The 19,949-nt window shown below is 45.2% G+C and overlaps 1 protein-coding gene across 2 annotated transcripts in view; it reads left to right on the top strand.

The window, feature by feature from the left end:
- The window catches only part of FGFRL1 (fibroblast growth factor receptor like 1), a 151,296-nt gene extending 147,703 nt beyond the window's left edge, over positions 1 to 3,593 (top strand). For both annotated transcript variants that reach the window (XM_054391657.1, XM_054391658.1), the window contains exons 6-7: positions 641 to 994; positions 3,184 to 3,593. In XM_054391657.1, the coding sequence (XP_054247632.1) occupies positions 641 to 994; positions 3,184 to 3,593 (764 nt within the window). The remainder of the gene's footprint in view (positions 1 to 640; positions 995 to 3,183) is intronic.
- Positions 3,594 to 19,949: the final 16,356 nt, after the last annotated feature.

Raw genomic sequence — 19,949 nt, 5'->3', positions numbered from 1 at the left:
GAATCCATTGTTCCTTCCTCTCACTCTAAAGCCAGTATGAGGGAAGCTGTTTTGTTCCATGCTAAAAGTCCAACAGTGTTTGCCCTCAGAAGCAGCTGATGATTGCCAGCAGTTACCACCCACTGTGATACTGTAATTTCTCTCTGTGCCTAGGAGAGAGAGGTTTGCAGACTTTATGAGTGACCTGAGAGAGCAGAAACACAGCAAAACCTTCTATAGGAGATCTGTAGGACCCTATTTGCTTAGCAGTTATTGGGATTGCTCAGTGTAGATAAGAGAGGGCTGAAGAAAATCTTCAAAATATAAGGGCTAAGAGGGAGAGTAAACTTTTCTCCAGGTCTGATGCAGAGAGAGAGAGTAACTTCCTTGTCAGTAAAGGAAGATTCAGGCTGAGCATGGGAAAAGGCTTGCTAAGCCTCAGACAATGGAAGAATTGTCTGGAGATCCTGGAGAGCATCTACCATTAGAGGCTTTGGAGGAGGCTGGACAAATTTCTCTCAGGGGAGGTTGGCAGAAGCCGGGGTTGGACAAGGCAATTATTTGGCATCCCTCTTACACCTTTGTTCCCACATTTCTGCAACCACAAGCTGATGAGATTGGCAAAGCCCTTTTCCATGGAGCTTTCTGTGTTTTTGTGCAGAGAGGACGAGGTCGAAGCCCATCCTGACAGGGACACACCCTGTGAACACGACGGTGGACTACGGGGGGACCACATCCTTCCAGTGCAAAGTGCGCAGCGACGTCAAGCCTGTCATCCAGTGGCTGAAGAGGGTGGAGTACGGCACCGAGAGCAAGTACAACTCCACCATCGACGTCGGGGGACAGAAGTTTGTCGTGCTGCCCACGGGGGAGGTCTGGTCCCGCCCTGACGGCTCCTACCTGAACAAACTGATGATTACTCGAGCCAAGGAGGAGGATGCAGGGATGTACATTTGCCTGGGGGCCAACACCATGGGCTACAGCTTCCGCAGCGCCTTCCTGACGGTCCTGCCAGGTGAGTTCTGCCTTTCGCTCCCCAGCTGAAGCCACGCTGTGTGCAGCGTGATATTTGTTAACACAGCTCGTGATGCCCACTGGGCTCTGTGGCCCTATGTGTGCTGTGCTGATTTAGGCAAGCCCAGTTCTACTAGGAATGAATTAGGGATTAAATCAGCCCTGATTTGAATCACTCCCTGCTGAAATCCTCTTGATGATGTGTCTTTTTCTCTCTTCTTGGGGAATAATGATTCTAGCAAAGTGAAATAGCGTGAATGATCTGCTCCTGTATGGAAGAGGAGCTGGGAAAGTATACTGCAGTTGGAGGCATCACATCATTTCAGTGAGAGGGCACAGGGAATGAGAGGAGAATTGAAGAGCAGCACAGTTTACAGCCCTACTCTCTTATGTTTCTCCTTTCCCTTGCTCTTATTTCTATTGCTTCTACTGGTAAAAGGAAACAATGATACAGACCCATAAAATGAGAGAAGAATAAAACCCGTCCCAGTCACAAGGAAGGGAAAAGAATGAGGGTGGGAGAATGACTGATTAGTTAAATCCTTACCCAGTGATCCTCTGGTAGCCACATCCAGCTGGGGTTGTATCAATCTGTTTGAGGCACACCATCCTCTCTTTGTCACTCCTTTGCCTCCTGACTGTGCAGTTCTGCCCTGATAAATGTTTATTTAATTGACATTTCTTTCTGCCTTATCTTGATGTGTGAATCTAGCTTCAGATCCACCAGTAACACATCTAAGAGAGAGCAGGAGCTGGACCTATTACCAGGACATTTCAGCTCCCAGGTCTCTTGCAGTGTCTTTGGTCAAGACACCAGTGAGAGACACAGATCATTAACACTCCCAGTCTGTCACTGGTTTTCTGTATAAGTAGTGAGGAAGATGCTCATGACCCTGTAACTAAAGCAGTGTGGCTGCTTCTGCTCGCTTACCACCAAAGCTCTGCATCTCAACAGCCATCAAGAGTCCTTAGCTTGAATTCAGTCCCTGACAGCAGATGGCCAAGCAAGAGCATGCTCTGGATGTCTTCTTCTGCATCACTTAGATTTAGGACTGCACTCCATCTAGAAAGCCTGTCAGTCCCAAGCAAAGTCTGCATGGTTGGGATAGAACTCATCCTCTAGAGTTTCTGACCTGTGAGACTCTCATCCAGCTCCCACTGAAATCAGAGGGAAGCTTTCCATGGCTTTAAATGGGACTATCATGAGGCCTCATACCAGAACCAGAGCCTGCAGACCTGTTGCTATTGGCAGTGAGAGAGAAGGAGAGCTCAGCTTGCCCTCAAAGGTAAAGATGTGGCTGCAAGGCCATGAGTTAGAAAAGCACCATTTTGCTCATAACTGTGCCAGATTTGACATAGTTAGCTTTAAATAACAGCATGGCTGAGTATCAAAACACTAAATCCTAGGACAGGACTTATGCCAAGCAGCACAAGGACTTTTGTTTTCATAGCCAGCTGATGGGTCAGCTCTCTGATCCTGTCTTGCATTGAGTCAGGGCCTGGACCAGATGACCTCCAGACTCCCCTTCCAGCCTAAATGATTCTGTAATTTCCAGTGTTGGTGAATCCAAGTTTTGTTTGTTAAGGTCAACAGTATAGGTGCTTCTGATTTCAAAGGGACCACATGGTATATATTTAATATTTCAAACAAGCCACAGAATTATTTGTCAAGGTGAGAAAAAGGCATTAGTGTCTTAAGTTCGGATTGAGAGTTCAGTGATATAGATTTGACTATAACATATTGACTATAAAATGTGGGTTGCCTGTGGTTTTCCAGGTTTCTTGAGTGTCTCCCTGCAAGCTGAATTCTGTGCCTCAGTATTTTTCAGGTGTTTGGAAATCCCAGCTGGTAGCTATCTAGATGGAGGTTTTTGAGTCCATAAATCAAGAGGTCAAGCTTAGCAACTGAAGTGGTTACTCAGAGGTGTACAGGCTGCCAATAGCAGAGAGGGGAAGGGGGAAGCTGGTGTGAAAGCTGCTGTCTGAAGCATGTTATCTCCTGTGACAGCTGTATTTCCAGGAGCATGGAAAGCTGAGCAGTTACCTAACATCACACGCTGGCTTTGCCCTCATTACTTGGCCTGGCAGGGCTACCAGACAGCCTGTGCAGAAGCCAGCCCAACTGTGACATCTGTTTTGAGTCCACTTATCCTACTTTTAATAAACTCTCTCTGTCTCCCTCCTGTCCAGACCCCAAGCCTCCGAGTGCACCTGTGCCCCCCTCCTCAGCCAGCAGCCTGCCCTGGCCCGTGATCATCGGCATCCCCGCAGGGGCTGTCTTCATCTTTGGGACAATCCTCTTGTGGCTTTGCCAGAGCAAGAAGAAGCCCTGCTCCCCTCCAGCTGCTGCCCCCGTGCACCGGCCGCAGCCCCGGGACAGGATCTGTGTCTCCCAGGTCCCCGACAAGGACTGCATCTCCTCCATAAACTATGAGGAATACGTTGCCCAGCAGCAGCATTTGCTGGCCCAAGGGCCTGCGCTGGCCCCGGCCATGGCATCCAAGATGTACCCAAAGATTTACACAGACATCCACACCCACACCCACTCACACGTGGAGGGCAAGGTCCACCAGCACCAGCACATCCAGTACCAGTGCTAAGAGGTGGCTGTGGACAGTAGCTCCTTTGGGCTTTTGCTCGTGGTACCTCAGAAGAGACTGCTCCAGGTCAGCTCACGCTGGCAGCACCAGGCAAAGCAGGCAGGAAAGATGCTATATAATTTGAAATCTCTATCTACATATATATAAAATTGTATATGCGTGTGTATGTGTGTATATATATGTGTATATATCTATATCTATCTAAATATATATATATATATATATAATAGAGAGAGACAGAGAGAGAAGAGATTTGTTTTGTTTTTTAATAATTATTGCAATCAGGAAATAGCTGAGGAATAATGAAGGAACTCCCAGTCCCAGCAGAGAGTCAGCCCTCTCCAACAGCAGAGCCTTCCCGGATTCTTTAATCAAGGCAGCAACAAGTGAGACAGGACACAGTGATGTGAACCACCACCACCACCTCCTTCCTTGTGTTGTTGAAAGGAGTGAGAAGAGCAAGGGGTGACTGTGGTGCTTTTCTGGATGGGCACTGCTGTTCCTGAGCCTGCTGCCCAGCACTTATTGCAGTAGGAAGCCCCCAGACCTGTCCTGCTTCAAGTGACTACAGCCCTAAAGTACCTGAGATTTACTGCCAAAGCACCAGGAGACACCAGCAATTCACCTCTTCAAAAGGAAAAAAAATAACACAAGAGGGTCTGGAGAAAGTGATTTCTATTCACAGCATGAAATGCCAAATGCTTCTCAGTCATGGTCATTGATCTGAAGTGCTCACCAAGCTGGCTGGTTGAATTTCTGCAAGTTGAAGGCATGGTGATTCCCATGGGGTGTTGTGCAGATCAGACCACCAGTGCTCTACTCCCCTAGACCTAGGACTCAGTGCCACTGCCAGAGAAAAGGAAAGAAGAGGAACATTGTACAGAACACCTTTATATTTATATTTAAGAAATAATAATAAATAATAATAATAATAGAACTGCTGATGGTGAAGAAAGCAACACACTCTGTCCTCTGATGGCTCACAGTGACAAGCTACTGGATTTTATACATCAATGCAAAATACATGAGAAAAATAGAAAAGGAAAAAAAAAGAGTAAGAAACAAGGAAAATGAAATAATCTTGTAGGATAAAAAAATGCATCTGAGAAATACTCACCTAGATTGTGTGTGGTTGTCCCCTCCCTTCAGATAACATTTTGGAAATGATACAGCCTTCTTGCAGTTCAAACAACATTGCAAAGAGAAAGAAGAGAAAAGAAATAAGGACCATATTAAATAGATATATGGACTGGAAATGAATCCAATTGCAAATATAAAGCCTCTGTAATTCTATAGAGTTTAAACAGAAGTCATGTATATTTAATTTATTTTGTTAAACAAAAAAAAGTATGATATTTTCCTCAAAACAGGCATTTCTATATGTATTTTTGATCAAAGAAAATAAAGATTTGGGTTTTTTTTTTTTTCAGGTTCTATAGCTGCCATGCTCACAAGATGCTCAGTGTAGCACATGACCAACTGTAATTGTCCTGACCTGGAGGTCATCTGTCTCTATGCCTTTTTATACTACCCAGGTGTCACCATCTGACATCATCTCAGGTACCACTGGTGCCAGCCTTTCCATCAGAAACAGACCTCTTCCACTGTTTGTATGCTGGCTGTGAGGGTCTGCTGTGGCCAGATCACTTCTCATGGACCCCTTGCTCTCCTCAGCAGAAAAGTCTCTGTTGACAGGGAAATCTGTTTCACTACATTTTTTTTGAGGGGGAGGCAGGCAGTTGTAATTGTTGCTGGAAAGCAGCTGTGGGGAAAAAGATCTGGATGGACAACAGGATGACCATGTGCCAGCAATGTGCCAAGAAGGCCAATGGCATCCTGGGGTGCATCAAAGAAAATTGTGACCAGCAGATCGAGGAAGGTTCTTCCTTAGTCTGAATAAATTCAGCCAGGCTGCTCATGACTGAATTTGTTTTTCTTCAGTGTGACAAGATTTGGGCTCATCTTCACTCATGAACAGAGGGTGTTCAACAAAAAACATAGTCTTGCCCTTAGCTGCTGACCCTACTTGGGTGGTGGCTTTTATTCCATGTATCTGTATACACACACATATAGGCATGGAGCTGTACACACCAGGCTCTGAGACAGAGCCTGTTGTGTTTTTAAAGCTGTGGAGCTTCAGAGATCACAGGCCAGGCTGGATGAGGCCTTGAGCAACTAAGTCTAGTTGAGAGGTGTCCCTGTCCATGGCAGGGAGCTTGGAGCAGATGATCTCTGAGGTCCCTTCCAACCTAAGCCATTCTCTGAATTTCAGCCTTAAGGTTCACCATCTTTGTTAGTTTTCATTACAGAGCAAAGGTGGCCTTCCATGCCAGTCTGTATTGCATGGACAATCTCTGGAAGACTGGCCCCTTTCAAACTAGAAACTTATCTCAGACATGGAAAGTATATAAAGAGCTACGTGGTAACAACACATCCAAATGAGACAGGGTGAGAGCGTGGCTGTGTAATGAACATTAGAGAAGAGGAATAAAAGCCTGGAATTGTGGTTGCAGTCAAGAGAGTGCTGTAAACAGTGCAGTTTGAAGGGAGGGATGCCTGTGTGTGAGGCTGTGCACAGCTGGCTGGCAGCAAACACCAGGGCTACTGCTGGCAAGGCAAAGCAGAAACTATCGCAGAACAGCCTTTGCTCCTCCTTACCTTGTGTGGGTGCTGTGACTGTAGCAGAGGCATGACTTTTCAGATGGTTTGGAAATGAGTTCTGGTGCTTAGCCAAAAGGGACTATTTTTGAGCTCTTCATCACTAGAGCCAAATGTGGTAGCTGCATCAGGAGCCAAAATGCAACTGGCAAGATAAAATTTTGGGGTCCTTGGGGGTTATGGCCAAGTTTCAGTGCTTGGTTTGGAGCAGGGATTTCAAGGTCAAGCCCAGCACCACAGCTCCTTTGAGACAAATGTGTGAGCATTTCCTACTCACTCCAGAGGCACCAAATGTGCAAAGCTGTGACATCTTAAGTTCAGAAAAGCTGGCCCACACCCAGACTTCATCTTGACCTGACCTGGAACTCAGACCTACAGAGCCTGTGCAGAAATTGCACACTTGGGGTGAGAGGAGGAAATATTTCTTTGTCAGCTCCATTTCTGTGGCTGACTGAAACTCTTCAGAGGTTTGAAATACTGGAATAAAGCCCTGAGACAGATGTAGCAGTGAGCAAAAACCAGGAGGTGGTCAAAGGTTAATGGGGAATTTATCATGGCTTTCCTGTCTGGGCATCACCTCTGTCTACATGGGGTATACTGAGTGTGCCCAGGACTCCGAATTACCCAAAGCCTGGTGATTATTCCATGTACAGAACCCAGCTCTTGCAGATGCCAGTGGGGAAAAAAAAAATCCTTGCAATGTCCATTGGGAAGTTGGTTGGATGCAGGGAGTCACTGCAAGGTTTTTACTTCTTTGCTCTGGCAGAGAAAGATGTGACAGGAGGTAATAGCCAGAGTATGAAGACAGACCCATTCACAAGGGAAATGCACACATTTTGGGGGAAGCTATCAAAGAAAGGGGTAGACACTGCACCTCTTTCAGGGTATTTCAGTTGGAACCAAGATTTGGGGAATGTTATTAGGATAAAGGGATACATATAGTCCAGGTGGGGTCATGTAGTGCTCCCTTTTGTCCCTAAAGAAGTGGGGGTGAGCTGCAGAGAGATGCAAGCATGGATTCTGTAAATTAGCTCAGTTCTTCCCAGCTCCTGGCTAGAGAGATGGTGTTGTTTGTACAAACTGGGCTGCAGAAGGAACCCCTGTGGGCAGAGGAGCACAGCCCTGCAGCCTGGGCAGCAGTTCAGAGTGGCTGCCTGGATATGCTGCAGTTGGTGCCATGAAGGGTTTGCAGGTTAATTTAGTCAATGGCTTGCTCAGCTACACAAACCCCTTACTGGTGTAAGCATCTTCAGTTCTCTTTCTGGCATAAATGGGAGCAGCTGGGATCCCACCCTGTCCTCACCCTAGGATGGGCTCAAGTCTCCCTGCCACACTTGTTCAGCCATGAGGGGGCTGTGTGATGGGTTGTGCTGCTTGGCCAGAGGGACCCTGCAGGTCCCAATGGATGCCACAGGGAGGGCATTTCTCTGTGGATCAGTGGATACAGGGAGGGGCTGAGGGGCCCAGTCACAAAAACACCTGGCTTCTAGAAGTGGATTCCACCTGTAAATATCAGCAAGAATTTCATGGAGGAAGAAAAGAGGCACAAAGGTACTTGCCTGGCCAGGGTTATGTTCTGTCATCCAAGTGTGCTGGGATGTACCCAGGCCGCCTGCCAGGTAGGTTCTGCATGGTGGACCTGCCAGAAAATGCCAATAATTAGGAAGCTGTTGGTATTTCAGACTTTAAAACAAACAAACAAACAAAAAAAAAAACCCCAACCAAACATCCCCAAACAAGAGCCACCATTATTCAGTTGAAAATAGGAAGCAATGGCTGATACAAACCCAAATAACAGTCAATGCAACACCAGCATCTTAAGTGGCACATGCATATTGGTGGTGTATAGAATGAAGTTTAACAGGCAGAAGATGCACGTTCTCTGGTTTGTGTTTAGCCCAGGCACCTCTGTGTGCATTTACCTGCTTCAGGTTTCTGAGATGAGTAAGTGCTGCTATGACCTTTAGCTGTCTTTATTTTAGCTTTTTCTTTCTTTTCTCCTTCCTGCCAGTGTGTTAGAAGGAGGATTTAACACATCCCACAATATATTTGGCCATCAGCAAAGCAATGAATATTCTATTCCTCCCCATTTTTGCTAACCAAATCCAGTCCAAAGTGCTATTTCTGTCCAAGATGATCTCTGTGTTAGTGAGAGGAGTAATAACTAACACTTTAGACCAGACTTCAAACTGCCCTTTTCCCTTTTGATCCAAGTAATTAAAGAGTCAGGCTGCTGCTCCTGTCCATTTTCTGATGGAATTACACGAGTTACACAGCTCTTCATTTGTATGTCATTAAGCATTACGTTTTATTGCTGCTTTTCAAACAATTAGTACTTAAATACGCCCCATATTCTCGTAAAGAGGCAGGAGCAGTGCTCATGTTAATGCCCTGGTTAACAGTTTGCTTCCAGCCAGAGTCCACCATCGTGCTCTGATGCCACTTATCATCAGGGAGATCTTTCCTGATCCCCTTCTGAAGTTGTTCTCCGCTTCAATCGTTTAGCTGTGCAGCCGAGCGAGGAGAAGCCCAGCACTCAAGTAAAGTAAAACTGGCATTTCTCTTAACACAGACATTTTTTAAGTTCATTGCGAGTTTTGGTTATAAAAAGGCTAGTGCTTCATGGTGATCAGTCATTCTGACGTTTTTATGGTGTTTTTATTACCCCTGGCTCATTTCCATACTAAAGGGAACATTTGTAACAATGCTTGCTGGCTCTGTTATGATTAAGGTTGTGCTTTTGCCGCGCTTTTGTTGGGCTGCTCCTGCACTCAGTAATGCTCTTGGCACACGTTCCACCCAGACCCTGCGGTGTGTTTATTCAAAAGGAAGGAAAGAGAAGTGTCTACTAAAACAATAAACTACTAACTGCTTGCGTTAACGCGGCCATAACTTCCTTGTTCTGCAGACAATCAGTTAGGAAAGCTGTTAGGGAAACTTGCTCCTCCACTCTTGGAAAAATAAATATTCATGAAGCTTACAGCCACCTTTTCCTGTGCTTCATTATCGACTTGAAAATGGTGAAAGATTGTCAAGCTAATGACTTCATCAGAGAGATAAGGATGGAGGCCCAGCTCCTGAAACTAGTAGGAGCTGGGATCTGAAGTGCTGTTGAGGACTTGGGCAAGGGTTTAGTGCAACGTTGGCTGAGTTATTTGAACATTAATGCTATTAATACAGACGGTTGAAAATAGTAATACCTTCACCAGTGCTGCCTAAACCAGGAGGGGAGTGTGAAAAGAGGAGCTGTGAATGGTAAGGAGGAGCAAATAAAACAGAGTGGGGAGGTGACATGTCATGGGAAGTTTCCAGGGTGAAGTCATTGCTTTGGCCAGTCTGCATGGGTTAGAGCCTGGGAGGCAACCAGGGGCTGCTTGGGGTGTTCCCCTCAGACCAGAGCACTCCATGCCCACTCTGAAAGGCAATTTTTCTTGAGCACAGCACTGCAGAATTTAATTCAAAGCATGTCTTGCCTTGCCTGCATTTCAAAGAGAAACAAGGATGTGTTCTAAGGCCTGGATTCATCTTTCTTTACTGATGTAGCAAAGTCGGAGACAGAGTAACCATGAGCTTCCTTAAATAGGGAAGAGAATCTGACACATCCCAAAGGTGGCTTGATTGATGGGTCATCCAGGGACCATAAGACAAAAGGATGAAGCTGGCTTTGGCACTGAAATACAATGCTGGAAAATCAGAAAAATACATTGCAAATTGGTGAAGTGTCCATCTACATTAAATTTGCCCAAATATGGCACAGAATTCAGCTATGACTGTGGCTTTGCTTATGCTGGGGTGTGCTGCAGCATCCCTCTGAGTGCAGGAGTCTGGTGTTCTGCATGCTCCCTGCCCATAGAGATAGGAAACAGAAAGAATAGGAGAGACATCTGGAGTGGGTTTCCTGGTGGTACAAGCCACAGCCTTCGTGGACCAACTCCAGCCATGCTGGTTGGCTCTATGCCTGTGCTGCCAGGGGAACACCAGCTGCCCTCTGCCATAGCTCAGTCAGAGCAAAGAGCTCTCCTGCCTGGTATCAGGAGAGGCAAATCTTGATCTTATCTGAAATTCTCTTCCCAAAGTGCATGCACAAGAGAGGCTACATGTGGGGACAGGTTCAAGCTAGTATCACAGAGAGGTGATAGAACACCTCCCTCTTGCGTTGGTGTCTTCAGGCCTAACACTCCTGTGTGCCAGAAGAGATTTGCAAGGGCCCATAAAAACCAGCACCACTCTGTGCTCTTCTGTACAACCCTTCTCTCCAAATCCAAGCAGTGTTTCCTTTTAAAACACACCCAGAAGATTCTCTACCCTTTAAAGTAACAACCTGGTGGTTGCAACTCTCAAGATGTGAGAGAAAGGCTCCATACCCTCCAGTCCCTGCAAAATTTTCAGCCAAAGCCCTGTAAATTGCCCCAAATCTTGACTTGCTGAGCACCCTTGGCTTGGCATTCTGATGCTGGGGTGAAAATAGGAGTTGTGGACAAGACAGGGCAAGCAGGTAAGTGACTTTCAGTCAGGGTGAAGCTGCATGAGAGCTGTCCAAATTACACCTCAGCTTCCTGTCTGCTTGCAGCCACCTTGGTTCCCCCTGGACCCATAGCAGATATTTGCAAGGCTGCTTTGGAGATGAGAGAGGCTCAGTCCCCCAGGGGCAGGCTATCACTCCTCTCAGTCATGCATCCTGGAACAGGAATGATGGTTACCCTGAAAGACTGACAATGGCTTCATCTAAAGTATCTAATGCAGGCAAGCTGGGGGAGAGCAAGTTGCCAGGACCCATATTTAGAAGTCTTTCATGGCCATCATCTGCCATCATCTCCAGCCAAGAATCATAAGCATTATAACAAGGAGATATACTTGAGCACAGAGGATTACAGTTTTCTCCAGGATTGTTGTCATAAACCCCATAGTGGGTAGAGCTTAACATAGTTTATGATAATAATGGAGTATCACATTGCCCATAGCATCAAAAAATGACAGCAAAATTCAGGAGCAGGTGGGTAGCTTTAATTATATAGCCTCCAAAGGCAATAAACAGTGGGATGGTTTTTACTGTCTGTCTGGTATGAGTCAGTCCACAATGACCCTACTGGTGTGATTTGGTAAGAGGAAAGCATCTAGCCCATATTTACCCATATTTCTCTGTGAGAACAGAGAAAACAGGATTTGTAGGAGAAACTGGGGGATGTATTACTGCCAGTGATTTGCACATATCAGGGCTGAAACATCAGATGGAGGAAGTACCTGAACAGCTGGGACTGCAACAGATGTTCTGCAGACAGCTCTGCCTCATGAAGATGTAGTACAGTAATAGGTCATGTTACAGCAACAGAAAATTAAAGAGAGTGATTTTACATGCATGAGCACTGGCTCCCCAGGCCCAGCAGCATGAGTGACACTGAACAGGGAAAGGCAGCTGGGAACCTTCTGAAGACGTCATTGTGTCCCTTGCCACCAGGACCTGCTTTTCTAACACATAGATGTCTCTAGCAGGAAGAACAAAGACTGGTACTGGAACACAGAAAGAGTGAGTGCAAAATCTCCTTGCCCTTCCTCTAGTTTAAGGGTGGATTCTCAATTACTTGGTAATTGTCTGCTTCAAGGCTTTTAGCCTCTTCCACTGCCTCTCTTCCCCCAGGTCTCTGAGCAAGGAGTTTCCTGTATTCTGACCTATGAATGAGAATAGCTGCAGCAGCTTTGCCTGGCATGTCCCTAGATGTTTATCTTTAGTACCTCAGACATGGTCAGATGAACCTGTTATGGTAAAACCAGGTGATGGTCTGCTAGAGCTCCATCACAGTCTCAGCCAGACAGCCACTCAACCCAAGGCCTACCAGGGAAGGTTCCAGAGTGTGGTCAGGACAGCTACTACCTTTGCCCATGGCTGTGGCTGTTGTTCTCATGCTACTGCATTCATCTAGGAAGAGTTGATTGTTGAGACCAAGGGACACTAAGCCTTCTTTCCCTTCAGACTGAGAGGGTGTCCTAACCACAAGGTCACAGGATTTCTTGAGAGCTGTCCAGTCTTTTGCTTGAAGCTGAGATATTTTGCAGCCAGGAATGCAATAGCGATGAGGTCAGATGTAAAACAGGGAGCAGGATCTTGTACTACAATTATTTTTTTTTCCCCCCAAACCCAGCATCTATTCCTTCCACACTGAGAAGCATCTGAAAAAAAGAAACTGCCCTTCCTCCCTCTTTGCCTCTGGGGACACAATTTGTTATTTTCCTGGCTGGTTGCTCTATTTTACTATGTCTCCGCAGTTACTGATTTTCATTACAGAAGTGGAGGTTGCCCTCTTACATCCTGAACATGAACTCCTGAGCCCTTTCAATGTCTTATCATCACTGATGTCTTTCACAGATATCTTATACAGCCATGCCACTGTGATGCTCTTAATAAACTCCAACAGTAAATGGACTCCATAGGCTATTAAATATATTTAAATAAACACATTAAGCAAGCATTAAGAAAAGTGAGTGCTCTTAACTAGATGAAATGAGATTGCAAGCACACAAGGGGCTCATAATGGCAGTTTCATTACAAACAGACTCCTGTGCACATATTCACATGTTCCAGCCCTCTCTCCTAACATGAGAGAAGTGTGATCTGTCATGTCTTTGCATGATATCACTGCTCTGCTGCCATGTAAAGAATTACAGTACATCTTGAAATGCTTGGAACCAAAGTCGACATGGTCCCAAATGGAAGGGCCTCATTTTGTTGTCTCTCCAAGTTCATCAAGTTCCCATAGCAACCCAGAGACCATCAAATAATTAAATAACATAGCCACAAACACATGGAGCAGCCACTGAGGGTTTCTTAAAACGTTTGCATCTCCTTAACCACTCATTTCTGACAGAGTAATTCCACTCAGCCTTCAGCACACATCCTGCTGCCACACAGTTCCTCCTACAGCAGTACAGGCACCACAGGAAGGTTTAGCTGGCCTCTGACACTGCCAGTGGCACTGCAGCCATCTCTTGCTAGGAAATTACACAGACTAATGTAAAAGAGCAGTTCACAGGCAGCCCACTGCCTGAAAGCTATTACTTAAATGTTTTAATGAAGGTTTATGAATAACAAACACTTGCTTGGTACAGGGAGTGATTTGTGAGCAAAGGAAAGAGGAAGTGGGATTTTTTTTTTATAACATATTTTCTATATTACATTTATGATTAGTAATTGCTTCCTCACTAGGGATTACAGGCTATTATTTCAAGCTTCAGAGCAGCAGTGATGTGTAGGATAGACTGACTGCAGGTCTCTGTTCTGATTTCTGAAGAGAGATGCCTGGGAAAACCTGGACATTTTCCTTCCCTGGGAGATCAGTCCTTGCCATTTACCATTGTCTTGTATTTCTGCTCCAGACCAGGTCTGTGTTACCATCTCTCTCTGTTCCTGCTTAACACTTCAAACCTCCCTGTCCCTTCTGGATTTTCCTCCCAAACAGTGCCCAGAAAGAACTCCCTCACTGCAAAGAAAAAGGTACAGAGCTGAAAAGGGCAGCTGGACTTTTGAAGGACCTTTAGAAACACTTTCCTACTGCTCACAGGACCTCACTGAAGCATTATTTGACCTGTCCTGGTTGTTGAGTACTCCTCATTGCTGTTATTTTGGCTGGTCACAAGACTCCTATGGGAACCTCAGTTTCTCCACTGCCCAGGATCATGGATGTCAATCATGGCAGGGGTTTCTGCAAGCAGCTGCTGCTCCCAGTGCACAGGATGGCACTTCAGATGGCATAAGTCATCCTCTGCCAATATGGCATGACTTCTGGAGCACAGCCTGGAGTCATATCTGCCACCTGGAGCAATTTTCCCTTTTTACTCTCCTGGTAAAAGGGGGCAGCCAACCTGGATTCCATTTTGCCTCAGCTGCTGTTCTGGGGCTGGTAAATGTTGTGCTGTCTTGGCAAGGTCTCCTTGGCTCCAAACTAGTAACTTTCTTCCCAACCAAAAGCTTGGGGCAGGCAATTAGAGGGAAAAAAATTATTCCAGTAAAGAGTGCAAAAGCAAATTCATGAAGGACAAGAAATTAAGAAGTAACCACATGTTTTCATGGTAACACCTGAAGAGAGGCTGACCTTGGTTCTGTAAAAGCTTACAAGGGGGGCAGATAGTCTTATCCATGCTTCCAAGACCTCAAGGCCCTTTGGAAACTCATTGGTCATGTCCATTATGAAGCTGAAGTTTTGACTGTCTAAAGCCACAGGACAAGATGACCATCAAGGAACTCATGGCTGCTTATTCTGGTGGTTTTTTGTTTTTGCTGATGGAACCACTGTTTTCTCCTGACTGCTGCAGCAGAGCAAGGCGAAGAAACTGATAGGAACCCACATGGTGCTGAATATATTTGTGCTGTCTGAAGAGATGATACAGTCCAGAGTTCAAACCATTAAAAAAAAAGGTGTGAAGAAGAGCAGGGGAAAAGCAGAGGCAAACACTTGAATCTCCCCTCTGGGAGACTTCTCTAAAAGATATCCAGTTCAGCATGTTCTGGGATGCTTCAACTGGAAAATGTGCAGATGAGGGAGACACAAGAGGCTGTTTCAGGATTTGAGATGCTTTTTGGAGGGTGAGGCTTAAGGAATAAACATGCAAGGGAGAGAAGGAAAAATCAAAACCAACCATAATAGTGTAAAAAAGCAGAAGTTTGGAGTCAATAGCTACTATTTAATACAACTGTACCCTTCTCTTCTACCACAACAAGATGTAGAGCTTGCATACTTAGTACTAAACAGGAGATGTACAAAGAAAAGTGTTAATTTGGAGGGAGAGGAGAAAGCTGAATTAAGAATGAGAGACAGAGCCAATCACTTTGGCTTAGCCTACCTCCTAATTTTCCCTGCACCCTCCATGACCAGTTTATATTTGAGCAGAGAGTATTCCTTCTCCATCTGCTGACAGAAAGAAACCTTCAGCAGGGCTGGTTTGCTGTGAAAGCAGCTCTGCCTGCAAGACTTGGCCCCCACAAGTGAGTAGGAAGCTTGCTCCCCATCCTGTGAGAGGTTTCAGGGCTTTCAATTTTCCCCTCCTGTAATAAATAAGAGCAAGTAGAACTGCATGCCAGACTCTCCCCCTCCAGTTTCAGATTGGTTCCACTGAAATTGTTAATCCAAAGCATATGGGAACAGTTTATTTCCATTCTGATATCTAAAGATTAGGAAAAACTTTTGAAAAGTTTAGTGTACTGCAATTTCAAAAGTGCTTTAGAACCAAAAGAAATTCTTAATTTAAGGGGAGGAAGGGGAGAAGAGAGAGCGAGCACGAGACAGAAAGAGAAAGAGAGAGTTATGGCGAGTTGAAAAGTGTATTTTTAAAATGTTTAGTCTGGAGATTCTTCCCTCCCCAAATGTTCCTGCAAGCAGGTTGGCTTCTGACAAAGCAGTTTCCAGGAAATGTAGCATTTCTTGTGCCAGTTTCCTGCACTGCCTGGGAGATCATCTCTGTAACCTCATGCCTCGGACATTGGCCTTAGACCTGTGTTGAAAGAAGCCAGCTCAAGGTTTATGGGCTCCAGGCTTGCACAGAGTCATTCACTTACATGGGCTGGACAAGCTGAACTAAGCAACAAGAGGGACATTTTGCATTTGCTAGCTGCTCAGACAGCACATGTGAGCTGGTGGGCAGCTTTTGCAGTGAGAATTTAGAAGAAAGTTGTTTGTGCTCTTCCCCTCTCCTCATCTCTATCCCTCCTTTTTTTTTTTAAAAAAAAAAAAAGAAAAAAGAAAAAAGAAAAAGAAAGAATGTGATGGGGAACTGGAATAAGCAGCCTAAAGGGAGACACATCTGAACCAGACACCCTCTTTCACAGCCTGGCCAAGCAGGCAGCCTGGTATATCCAAAATATAAAGCATCAGGTATTCTGGAGGCTGGGAGAGGATCCAAACCCCAGCTAACAGGGCATTCACATTAGAATAAAAGAGACTTTATTTGAGGAGTTATAAAATCACTGCAATATGTTCCACGTATAGAAGGAACAAAAGGTCACAGAAGTGGCCAGTTTGGCTTGCACAAGGCACCGAGGGCAACGTGCTGGCAGCACACATGCTAGAGGGTGCCAAAGAAATCAAATGTAGCTTGCTTCAGTTTAGGAAGGCCAAGGGACCAATAACACAAAGAGATTCAATTATAACTTGGTCGGCCCCCTGACACTAGCGTGTTTCTGGAGCTGGAACTGAGGCTTTTCCATCCAAAAGAGGGTTCATTGTGTGTGAGCCTGGTGGCTCACCACATAAAGCTACCTCCCCCAACTCTGAGCTGGGTTGTAGGTTTTCCTTAGGCCATGGGTGGGAAAAGTGTGCTGGAGACAAAGTACATATCCCATGAGTTACTGCAGAAAGTCTTCTCCCTGCACTCCTGCCACACCAGAGCCCCATTCTCTCTGCCTGAAAAATCCTTAAAAATTACATGAGAACACCTAATGGCCCAGCTTCTAAGATGATCTTCAGCACAGGGTGTGAACATTGAAGGGGGTCTGTCCTGCTGGAGATGTGTAGGCTAATATTTGAGGCAGAAGAGCTCTGTACAAGATACCCTGACTCCAGGAGGAAGAAGAAAGGGGGAGGAATGACTGACCTGATCCAGTGGTTAGATTTAAGAAAAGAAACCCTCCAGCTGTTAATCCCACATAACATTTCTCCCCTTCAGCATTTTTCTAAGTTTTAGGGGTTTTTTTAGGGTGGGGGGAGTGTTGGTTTGGGTTTTGTTTTGTTTTAACAGATGATCTGGTACTGGGCAGAGCTGTACTCAAGGTGCTGGGATTTGACCTCCTTGATGAGGTTGGACTCAATGATCTTTTGAGGCTCTTTCCAACCCCTAATGTTCTATGATTCTGTGATCTTTAGGAATTACCTAATTAGGATTTAGGAATTACCTAAATCAGGGTTTAGCAATGGGATCTCCTACTGATCCTTAAATCCATCCCATGAATGTGGTCCCATGTGTATGGACACTGAGTATTTAGGAGGCATCAGTGCAGCTCTACAAAATTTGGGTTCCTACCTCTGAAACATGCAAGCTGACCAACAGCACAGGGTAATCCTGTAAGAGTCAGGCTCTGCCCTTGCTTAATCCTTCAGGACTGCTGTTTCTAAATATTTATGTTACCTGAGGTTTTGTTACAAACTCAGTAACTGGTGCTGCTATAGCTCAGTAAGTCACAGAAACGGCCTCTGGTTTGCACAGTGCTGAGAGAAGAATGTCTGGGAAGGCACTGCCTGTGGCAATGCATAAACCTGCTGCTGTGGGGGTTTGGTCATGTAGGAGTAAATCACTGGTGTTATCCCTTCTGAAAAGTTAATCTGAAACACAGTTTCCTGCACAAAAATTAGAGGGAGGCTTACCACCCACATCACCATCACTCTGTAGGTTGTATGACCAGGTTTTGTGGTTCAGTTCCAGTGTATTTTCAAAGAAATGTCTCATTTTATACTGCTTTTCTGCTTCTGTCTGTCTGCTGTTCTTCCCATTTCCCTGATAACAGTCACTATTAATAGATATGTTATTAACTCAGCACTTGGCAGCTATAGTCTCCACTTTTTAATTGAGAGAGGCATATCTGAGACATGTGGATGGAGTGCTTTGTTCAGCTTCAGGCACTACAGCTTAAGTAATCTGTACTCCAGACACATGAGATGCAAACCACAGAGGAGAAGGTAGATAGAAAAGTCATGGAGGAATGAAAGAACCAGATTTTCTGAACGCCAGATAGCTCTGCAACTGAATGGATAGGGAAGTGCTAGAAGAGACTGCATAGGAAGGTTTCTAGCAGGAGTGCTTTTAAGAGACCTAAGATAGGCAAATCAGACCTTGAAGTGAGCTATCATAGGCATTTGTTTCTAGACAGCTGTATTTCATTCTCCTTAAGAGTAATTGTCCTCCTGATTTAAATCAGGCTCAGACTAGACCTTAAAAGTCTGTTTCTTAATATGACATCTAAGGATTGAAGGCAGATGAAAACCCAAAGTCTTTCTGGACATCTCCTCCAAGCCTTTTCCTTGACTGAAAGAGTGGGGAGAAGAGGTTTAGCACCTTGGGCTGTAACTCTTTCTTTGTTTAGAGAGCTGGAAAGCTGACTAGTGTCAAGGGCTTCACCTGAAACCTCTTGACCTACAGAGCAGACACAACTCTCCTACAGTTATGCAATATATTAGAAGTCCTTAGTACACCATACACAAACCTGAAGATTTTCTATTTCTCCACAAGGCACAGCTTCAGTAATTCTCATCTTTTTCAGCAAATTACACAAAATTAAACCTTTCCCCCCTTAACTTCCCAGACCTCACCCAACCAACACCATTGGTTTTAATCTTTCTCAAGAAAGACCTTGTCTTCTAAAGCCACTTATTGCTGAATTTTGTCTTAAAATGGATCCTGGGCTACTGACTCTTTTGCATGCTGCTGATTACCATTGGTCCCTATGGATCCAGCCTGAAACCATGGAAAAAAAAAAAAAGGAATTTGCAACATCAGAGCCTACCTGCTTGTTGTCCAGCCTCTTGCCTTGCCTTGCTGATGAGCTCTGCTGTGAAGTACTCCAGGCCCACCAACATGTGCTTCTCATCAGCAGCAAAGGAAGCTGGAGCTGATAGGGTCAAACTGGATGAGCTAATAGTTTTAATCAACAAATCCCTAAACACCACTGAGGTGCAGCTGCCTGGATGATACAGTTATGCAGCCAGCTCACGGGAGGACAGCAATTAGCTTGCTGACATGCTAATGAAGAGGCAATGCACACAGCAAGGCCAGAAGCATAAAGAGATCTTTGTGGAGGGGGTGGTGGAAGAGGAACTTGTTCCCATCTGAGATGTGGTCCAGGGGCTTGGAGTTGTGAGGAGTCTGCAAATTTGGCTCAGAGCCAGATAGGGAGAGGAGCAGCAGGACTGGCCCAAAGCTCCTACCTTTGGGTGTAGATCCTGGTGCTGGCCCATCTGGTGCTCTACCATGGGCTATTAACACAGTTCTTAGAAATTTAAGTGTTTTAGCTCATTAAAGAGTACCCAGAGGATGTTTCTTACTGTTAATTAATCTCTCCTCAGTCCTCATGTCTCACTTCACTCTCTTCTTTATGATTCCCCATGGACCTCCAGCTCTGGAAATCTCATTACCACAAATACCATCTCATGCTCCCTTCAAAGTTCACATCATTACAGGCCCCCACTGTTCCTGTAAGGAAAGAAATGGCTCCATTTGAACCTTCTCCTGGGCCTTCTCAGGCACTTTAAGATGTTCAATTATTTGCCCATCAATTACACGAATTAGGCGTGGCAGTGACCCACTGTCTGAGGTGCAAATGAGGAATGAACCTCAGCCCTCTCCCCAGTGAATTTACAATCCATCTGCACATGCAACATTGGGCCTCTTGTTGGAAAAATATCCTTAAAATGGTATAAAAACGAGTCACTTATTGAAGGAAAAGTGACCCTAAGCAGCACAGAAAGGCATGGGAATTAGTTTGGAAGTCTCTGAAGAGCTTCTGTCACCTCAGTTTGTTTGTAGGTTGATATCTTTTATTCCAACAGGATTTAGAAAATTATTTGTATTTGAAAAAGCACTACTGAGCATCTGGGTGTTGATCAGAGCAAATCCCATTCTGGGAAATATGTTGCATGGTCTTTGTACATGGACTGAGTAAGCAAACTTCTGTGTAAAGACATGTATCTAACTGGAGTTCTCCTGCTTCTAGTCCTGGTAAGC

The sequence above is a fragment of the Indicator indicator genome, chromosome 23 (genome assembly GCF_027791375.1).
Source record: "Indicator indicator isolate 239-I01 chromosome 23, UM_Iind_1.1, whole genome shotgun sequence".
NCBI classification, from domain to species: Eukaryota; Metazoa; Chordata; class Aves; order Piciformes; family Indicatoridae; genus Indicator; species Indicator indicator.
Note: the sequence above shows the minus strand (reverse complement) of the source record. Positions and strands in the feature narration are given on the sequence as shown.